Here is a 9,891-nt window from a genome sequence, read left to right as displayed (position 1 = left end):
TGTAGGTCTAAGAACAAAATTTCCCCCAGGTAGAAAAATAGTCGGTCTCAAAATAAGTGCAGCCACTGCAGTCGGTCTCAAAATTATTCATCGCCGTCTTAATGAATTAATGAGGTAAACAAATAATGCCAGAATAGATCCCAAATACTAGTCGGTCGCAAAATCAGTGCAGTCGGTCGTAAGATATGAGCAGTCGGTATAAAAATAAGTGCTCACTGCACACGTCACTCTACTCACGCAAAACTTTAGTATAAAATAACCTTGTCAACTTATCATGTTTGAAAAAAATGTTTTTCACCCCATGGCAAAAAAATAGTCGGTCTCAAAAAAAGTGCTCACCGCAGTCGGTCTCAGACTAAATGAATTAATGGGGTGTTTTCTGACCATCAGAATTCTGCAAAATCTCTCCCCAAAGTCCAGAGCATTTCAGAGACCAAGTAAGCGCCCCATTGAGGTAAAGTGCCCTCAGGCCCAGTCCTCAAAAAATAAAAGCTCAGTTATACATATCGGCGCTCAATTCCGTTATGCCATCATCATTCTTCAACTCCTTCTCTGTCTTATACTATCTCATTACTATCAAATTCACAGTTACAGTGAATCGCCCAGTTAGTAGTACCACTAGTGAGTGAGTCGTGGTTAAAAAGACTGTAGAATTGTTAGTTCTACTCTCACAAAACAGGCGACATTGACAGATAGGCCTCAAGATTCTGTCCCATTTCTTATCCTCTCGTTAACGAGAATTTGGATCCATTTGCCATGACATTGAATAAAATTGTCAGGCCCAGTCCCAAAAATTAAAAGCTCGGTTACACATCTGAAATTTTTTCGCGCCTGCGGCGCTCGATTCCATTATAACATCATTGTTCCACTCCTCTGTTGTCTTATACTGTCTCAGCACTATCATATTCACGGTTATACCGATCTGCCTAGTTATGTTAGTAGTACCACTGGCACTGGTGTGTGGGTCGTGGGGCGCGAGGCTGTACAAAAGTTCTGTCAACTCTTGCAAAACAGGCGGAATTGATAGGGGCAAAACTCGATATTTTGTCTAATTGACTCACATTTCTGGTCCTCTCGTCCACAAGAATTTCTCCAAGCAATGACCTCAAATGCCAAGATATTGAATCAATATTTCAAAATTTTCTCAGGTTGCTCAGTGTTATAGGCACAATCATATATGACATAAACTTTATGTCAACTTAAATAAAACTGATTTCCAGCGAGACAACGATCGGCAAACAACTATATAATTATACAATACCACCTATGTTCTACCGGGACGCTTAATGTTATAGCCAGTATTTTGTTGACATTCATTGTGGGGTGGAATTGTGGCTGGGGTGGCGCCCTAGATTTGGACCCCCCCCCCCCCCTCAATCTAGATCCGCTACTGCACAGGGCCCCTACAAAACTCGCACCTGTGAGGCTCGGCTCCTGACTAGGGGCATGGGCATCAGTCGGTCGCATTTTGGCTAAACACCCCCCCCCCCCAAACAAAATCGTTATGTACGCCCCTGGTTAGGGTACTGCCCGCATGGTACACAAGGAAAGTGTGTTTCGTATAATAGTAAATATCCGAAACGTTTGTATATGTGGGGCCAATATGGTATCCATATGGGATTACTTATTTGTATGTATAAGTTTATTATTGAATCCATAGTTTTAGTTTTGTGAACCAATCTGCACAGAAAGGATTACATGTGCACCAGAAGCTTATGTGGTATGGATATGATATAACCACATTCATGTATATTATGTATATGGGTTCAATATGGTATCAATATGGGATTACCCACATGTGTATCTGGGGCCAATATCTTATCTATATGGCATCTACCACATATAAAATAATACATCTGGGTCCAATATTTTACCCATATGGGATTAGTCGCACTTGTATCGGCTTCAATGTGGAATCATACCCATTGCATTTAGTAGATATTAATAAGTATTCAGAAAATTAAAATCAGAATGTCATTAATGTGTTTATTTGGGATATGTTAAACTTATTGCGCCCTCAACAGTTGTATTTACATGACAAGTAAACAGTCGCACATACAGGTGCGATTTACATTAAACCATGTTACAACTACACAGATTTGTTAAAGAGCATAAGAATTTTTACAGGTATGGTCTTTTTGCAATTTCTTTATTGATCTACTTTACTTAAAAATATTTTCAATTTCCCATTTCTCCTTCATTAAAATTTAATGTTTTCGCTTAATTAAACATAAACATTATGCAAGAGCTAAATCTGACTATTGCAGGTCTTTCTTTAGGTCTGAAATGTCATATAAACTATTAATTAGACATTTATTAAAAAGACCATAATCAACGCCTTCGATGGCATCTTATGGGTCCGAATTTCATTAGATTTGAATCCGATTTTCTGTCCAACGCCCTTGATTAACCGCAAAAATGGATAATCAAGTCTTCTTTATATTATCGTAACAGCGGTAAAAATGACAATCGAGGCTACTGTGTATATGAATCAGATTGAAGCAATTTCACTGAAATTTTCGACATTTCCCATTTACATTATAATCCGTTTTTTATCTATAATATATTGTCAGCTCTTTATTTAATCTTCCATAATGTATCTTTAAGTCAAACAATTTCAGGGCAGGTAACCTAACAGGTTACCGCAAAGGTTGTCTGGAAATTATTTGTAGCAACCTAGATGTATTAATGATGAGACCGTCTTTGTATGTAACATGTAGGAACTGAGAAGTAAGAGATTAGAATTTAATAAAATTGAGAAATGAAGTCTTTTTTCTTTGTTTTAATTTATAATATTGAACATGAACATAACTTTGTAACACAGGGATCACGAACAGGGGTCAATGGCACAAAATTCTTGAATTAACAATGTTTCTTTTTTTTTTTTTTAAAGAAAAATTCCGAAGTTGAATAGAATACTGCATTAATAAAGTAACTCAGGTCAAAAATGAAATAAGGAACATAGAATTGTACGATAATGTTTTCTTTTCGTTGGCAGGTAAAATGGATCTGAACAGATTAATAAGAACCATTATGTATAAATCGGTACTTAATATCGTTTTTGGAAAAAATATTCTCCCCACCGACAATGACGTAAGTATATTAAAAACAAATTTATCATCTGATATTAGTTTTAAGAAAGCCTATTAAGGTCGGCTTATTGTCATGTAACCCCGACTGGACTAATTAAGACAGGCAGGCGAATAAAGCATACCACAATATGATGACAGCTATAACCTAAAATAATTTTCTGAAACATTCAAACCCCCACCTTCCAATAAAATTATACAATAAAAGGTTCACACTTTCTTCTTTTTCAGGAACAATACCAAATACTGGAAGAGCACTTTACAAAATTTGATCGTCAAATTGAATATGGTTCTAAATTGCCTGCATTTGTACTGGGGTAAGTATATATTTGAAAAAGTATGGTAGAATAAAACGTTGTACTAATTTTTTTGTATGCTCCCGTGTACAGAGGTACAAATTGGCGAGCACTTAAAAGTTCCCTTAACAGTTGGAATTCGATGTAAGAGTAGGCCGTGGTGCCTCTGTCCGGGGAAATTTTCCCTCATAGCACACTGTATGACGTATGCCCGTCTTCATTAACTCAGTTCGGAGCAGGACAGTAGGACGTTAAACCCCATTTCATTTCATACGCTTTTATTCACGATTGGTAATTTTTCTGTTTCAGTGCCTGGTCAAAATCAAGAAAATATCTTATTACTATGTTTCAAAATATTGTTGATCCGGAAAAACAAAAATCACAAGAGTTATGCCCAGATGATAAGGTAATTATTTTTCTTGGGTGCTTGGGTGATCTGTTTTTAGTAAGCCAAACATTGCCTTTTGTCCAAAAAAAAAGACCCCATTAAAAAGGACGATGAGCAAAGACAAAAGTAGTGATTGTATGGCCTACAAAACATTGTTCAATCATAAAAACCATGTGTGTGAATTGGATAATGTTAATTTTGTGCATTTTTTATTTTTTCAGACATTGCTTCATAATTTACTAGAGTGTGTCGACATAGAAAATGCCCCGAATTATTCTGTTCTGCTCTTATGGGCAACTTTAGCTAATAGTATTCCAGTAAGTGAATTTACTTTTCTTAAATTATAGAATTTCATTTTGAACAGAAATATTTCTGCATTCCACCAAATGAATAATGTCTTGTTGCAAGTAGAAAAAAAAAAAATCTCGTCCACCTTACATTAATTCGTTATTACATGAATCAGCTGAAATTCCTCATACCCCACAGGACTACTTTATAACACGCTTTCTGCATTAGTGTATATTTTATAGGTTATCAACCACCTTTGTTTATTATATGATTTGCGTCAAACAATATACGTCACGAATCATGACAATGACGAAATGTATAGTGCTTTATTTCAATATAATCACACAGTTGACTCACAACGAACGTAACCTAGCAATACACGGTAAATGTCAGCATTTCTTTCAATAATCTTAGGATAATTGAGGCAGTAAACTAAATGTCCTATTTATACATGTAATCACCCGTATTGATTTTTGTCATTCACAAGAGTAATAATTATATTCCTGTTTACACCAGTGACTCATTGTACATTAGTAATGTAGAATGAAATATATTTGATTAAAGGTGCTAAAACGTAAAGAATAAAATAACTTAAAGGCATCTGGCCCCACCTCCCAAATATTGTCATGAAATACCTTACAAGTAAGGTGCTCCTGCAGTTGGAATCTGAAATCCATAAAACAAAAGCCCTCCGTTTGTACACCAAACGTGATGTACAGAAGCAGCTATAGAATTCGTAGAAATTGGCTACTAATCTTTGCACTTTACAAAAAAGCCGCTGTCGGTGCACATTGAAAGTTCCTGGTTGTCAGAATATGCAAATTATGCATCTTGGTTCGAAATACAAACAGCAATATTATTTAAAAAAATATTTGTTTTATTTGTAGATGGTATTTTGGACAATAGCATTTATTGTTACACAAGAATCAGTCTATAAAAAAGTATGTGAAGAAATAGAGAGAGAACTACCGTCCACGTTTGAAACAAGTACGTAAATGTCCCACGAACACAACCAGAGAGAAATGAAATGAAATGAAATGGGGTTTAACGTCCTACTGTTCTGCTACTATGCTGGGCTAATGAAGACGGGCATACGCCATACAGTGTGCTATGAGGGAAATTTTGCCAGGGCAGCGGCACTATCGCCCACTCTTATATCGAATTCCAACTGCCAAGGGCTCTTTTACGTGCATTCTAATGTATACACGGTACCTCGGTTTTTCGTCTCATCCGAAGGACTAGACAGCTGTCCGTGTCAGGCCCTCCGTCCTGCATCACTGACAAGGGGGAAATCTGGATGAACTTTCTCGGCCAATGCAGGGATCGAACACCCGACGTCCAGGCTAGCGACCCAGCGTCTTACCCACTTAGCCATGTGATCCCCCACAACCAGAGAGAACAAGTTTTTTTAATTAAGGCGGCGTAGGCCAAGATGAGGATGTCCTCTCTGTAAATTTAGCCACTTTTACACTTTCTTTAGCACGATCTTCGTGGCACTAGGACATATTCATTCTTGTACCCATCACCTTCGGGATGTGGGAGATTTAACGCCATACGGCAGTAACAGGCCGAACGAACACACATAATCTGTAACAATTCAGTTCAGGGAAAAGGGCTTTATCAGTGAAAGGACACATTTCTCTAACACCAGATCATTAGGTTTTTAAATGATTGTGACCAGCGATGGACGTGCGGGAACCTAGCCTTGATAAAGTTATTATTTTAATCTTTCTCGTTATGTGTCAGTTCATAAAAAAAGACAAAGTACTCAATACGTCCTAGCGGTGTCACCTGGTAAAGTGGTATAGAAATGAAATGAAATAGGGTTTAACGTCCTACTGTTCCGCTCCGACTGGGATAATAAAGACCTTGACCAGTAAAGAGTCTTGCTTCTGATGAATTCACAAAATGATTCTGTGCGTCTTAAAGCTCCCTTGAGATTTGTTAAAGCGGTGAAATGACACTGAATTGCAAACGCCCATCTTAAAGATACATTTTATGTACGATTTAGATAAAGAGCTGACCGTTCTTGCTATAATAGTTCAAAAATAGATATTGTAACCACGGTATTCATATATTCGAGACTTAACCCCGCTCCTCCATTTTTGAATTAAATCATTAAATGGCCAATCCGTTCTAATCTTGTTAAAATCTCAAGCATTCGATGGCATCGAGAGTTGGTTATGGTCTTGTCATGTTAATAAATGTCTAATTAGTGATTAATATAACGTTTAAGGCTTGAGGAAAAACCTGCAACCGGCAAATTTAGCTCTTGAATAACGTATTTTTAAGACATTTATACTAAAAATAAATCGATTGCTTATTCACTGAATATTGTTTTTTTTTCTAGTTTCAGATGCAGATTTACGAAAATTGCCATATTTAAAAAGCTGTATTCTGGAAACAGTAAGATTAAGATCACCAGGAATTATACCACGTTATGTTACCAAACCATTTGAAGTGAAGGTAAATTACAAAAATTTCAGATCGGATCTTAATATTGGGATTTCTACCAACGGCCATCAGTTGTTGCAATCTGTTACTGTAAACAGACAAATTGCAGTGTATGCTATTATTTATGGGTGATGGTAAAATACCCTCCGCAAAGAGAAGATTCTTTGTATTAGTGTAGCAAACCGAGTGATCACACTGAACTGTTGCAAGACATATTTCACTTGCCCAGTAATAATTTACTTTAACATTAATGCCTTTGAAATCAGTCATCTTATACGTTAGTATTCTATTGATTGTTACATGGCTATGTTTCTTAATTACAGGGGTACACAGTGCCAGCCGGAAATCTCGTTTTTGCCTCACCGTTTTGGGCTCACAGAAATCCAGAGTATTATCCAGATCCAGAAACACATAAACCTGTAAGTCAATTATTTGTTCATCCATACTTATATTTTGCCGTAAACTCGGCTATCATAACCTTGGCTGACACAGATAGATTTCAATACAACCCGAAGAAAACCCACGAGGTTGGACAGGCGACCCTACGCCTTATCAGGTACAAGCGGGGAATCGAAACCATGCCACTTGACTCAATGACAGACATTACGGTTTAACGCGCTCCCGTTAAATCATTCGGCCACCCACATCTTTATAGAAAGAAGTCGAACGAAAAATTCAATTATTTATTTATTTTTTTTAGCTAAATATAGCTAATTATCTGCCGTTATAGACCTTCGTGTTTATTTCGTTATGCCATAATTCTATTTTCAGGAAAGATGGAATATGAAAGATGTTGAAAGAAACATTTTCCCAGAATATTTTTTTGCCTTTGGTGGTGGAAGGTTTCAGTGCCCAGGAAGGTTCGTTATGTTTAATATCAACTTTTATAAAATCAAAATTAAGAGATAACTTTTGTTCTTATTTGCCACTCATCTGCTTAGGTTAGGTGTGTAATATATTTGTTAACATGTATGGTGGTCTTAGTAGCTTTTGTTTGCTATGAAATGTGTTTTAGCTTGTATAATAGGTTGTAAATTAATTATTTTGGGGGGATGAAACTACTGCAGTATTCACTATGCCGTTAGACATTACACACAATACTCGGTCGTTTGAACATTTATGAGTTTTTTAAAAAAATATATATACTTATATATTTAATAAACGGCCATGTATATATTCCAGGTGGTTTGGTTTAATGGAGATACAAATATTCGCCATAATGTTTTTAAAACAATTCAAATGTGAAGCATTTGACCCAGTTCCTCCTCCGGTAAGTAAATACGTCGATACTATGTTCATTTTTGATAAGGAATACTTGCCCCAGTGCCGAATTAACCTTGTTGGGGGGGGGGGGGGCGGGACATACCAACTGTGCGGGGTCCCATTGTTGTTTGTTCAAATTGTTCGTATTGACCGCGGATCGTACTAGTATACTATGATTACGTTAATTTCCCGGGACTGGTTGGGCCCCAGCAATCACATCGCGGGATGGGGTCCCCGGAACTGGTTAGGACCTATTGATTGGTAGAACCTCTAAGTTATGTAATTTAGTTAATTTTAGGGCCTAACCGATCTCTGGGCCCCCGAAAATCTGTTGGTACCTACCAGTCCAGGGACCCCCAATATCCCTTACTACCCAGGGCCCCAGTCCTTGCACCCTCAGCCCAGGTACTGGTTGGCTCCGTCCCGGATAAAATATTAGTATGACCCAGAATTGTGGTAGCCCCTAAATGTGTCCCACTTTGCCCCCCCCCCCCCCCACCTAGATTAGGTACTGACTTGCCCTACGAAAATCATATACAGGGCTGAACGTGATTGTGTATAGGTCATGCCATTAATTAAAACTAAAAAAACCATCCGTATCAAATCCCAGTGAGTAACGCGCTGGATCACTAACCATGTGCATGAATTCCGGGATTCGATCCGCGGTGTTGACCGAGAAAGGAAGACCTGGCAAGGAACGGGATTTAGTCTACGCCATGGCGTGCACGTGAAATAACCCTTGATATTTGTTATTCAATTGCTGTCCTGGCAATATTCTCTTATAGCACACTGCACGGCGCATGTCCGTCTTCATTATCCCTGCCGGAGCAGAACAGTAGTGCGTCAAACGCCACTTCATTCATTCATTCGTTTAAAATAAAAAGGTAGCAACTGACCCTTTATTTATTGTATCTTACCACAAAAGAATGAAAATAACCAGTAGACTTCACGCCCGATGATGTTGTCGGCCTGGCTTGAGGTCATATATTCATCATAATAGTCTCCAGATAACCTAATTAATTCATCTTGAAAAGATCCACGCAGTCATTTCCTATATTGTGCATTCTTTCTATTTTAGAGTCCTCTTCATGCTGTTGGAACGCAGCAACCAGAAGGTCCATGTATGATTGAGTTTACTCGATTACCCGGAAAATGTTGAATCTGAGCTGTATATTTTTATAATACTGATACATTTCATCTCGATCATAATTCATGTTATTTATTCATCAAAGTCCATAAATCATTATGTTATTACACTACATGTTCACTACCAAAGTTATTACATATATCATTATATTGTATTGTTGAACGAATCTTATTTATATATAAATATATATTATATATTCCTTTGTAAATGATTTATAAATAATTGTTATATAACTAACTAGTCAATATTTATTAGTGTATGAATATATAATATGTACGGTATTCACTGTTATTATATTTAACCTTGCATTTATTAAATAGAAAATTGTGTATATATATATATATCATATATGACAAAAGGATGTATGTCTTGTGTATATATGAACTGAGGTTAGAGTCTCGTTATTTATTGATGGTCAACATGTATGAACATTTCAAAACTTGTGTAATAATATTTACGGGAGACATTTGTCGCAGCATATTTTTTAAAACATACAATATGGAACTTAAATTATATTATTGAAACACGTTATTGAAACACATTATTGAACCGTAAAATGACTATCATATATATTGTTTGAAGAAAATATATATCTTTACTAAAATGGGATATATAAGTGTTAGATAGTTATTGCATACATATTATTATACATTGCCAATTTTAATTTAGCGTATGTTTAAATCGTGATTATATAATAAAGTGATAAAGTATTGTATACTTGGTGAATTATGTTGATCATAATAATATTATGTAAATAATCTAGTTGTTAATTCCATATTTATGAATATAGTCTGTTATTGTTTGCCTTATTTGTTTTCTGAAATACTGTTGTTGTTTAGATGGTTTTACCATTAATTGTACATTTGACTACACGTTAATTAAACAAAGCAAAAACTTAAAGACTTACTGGGTTCAGTTTGTTAACATGACGTTTTTGGGTTGTTTTTTTTTTATCTGGGGCATTGC

At 36.4% G+C, this 9,891-nt stretch overlaps 1 protein-coding gene across 1 annotated transcript; it reads left to right on the top strand.

The window, feature by feature from the left end:
- The first annotated feature begins 3,010 nt into the window (after positions 1 to 3,010).
- Positions 3,011 to 9,813, top strand: LOC130010720 (24-hydroxycholesterol 7-alpha-hydroxylase-like). Its single transcript, XM_056098690.1, has 10 exons — positions 3,011 to 3,093; positions 3,321 to 3,406; positions 3,695 to 3,791; positions 3,995 to 4,090; positions 4,949 to 5,048; positions 6,412 to 6,527; positions 6,839 to 6,934; positions 7,287 to 7,375; positions 7,698 to 7,785; positions 8,857 to 9,813. Exons 1-10 carry the CDS (start codon positions 3,034 to 3,036, stop codon positions 8,935 to 8,937), a joined length of 909 nt encoding a protein of 302 aa, XP_055954665.1. The 5' UTR covers positions 3,011 to 3,033; the 3' UTR covers positions 8,938 to 9,813.
- The last annotated feature ends 78 nt before the right edge of the window (positions 9,814 to 9,891 follow it).

This window comes from Patella vulgata, chromosome 2 (genome assembly GCF_932274485.2).
Source record: "Patella vulgata chromosome 2, xgPatVulg1.2, whole genome shotgun sequence".
NCBI classification, from domain to species: domain Eukaryota; kingdom Metazoa; phylum Mollusca; class Gastropoda; family Patellidae; genus Patella; species Patella vulgata.
Note: the sequence above shows the minus strand (reverse complement) of the source record. Positions and strands in the feature narration are given on the sequence as shown.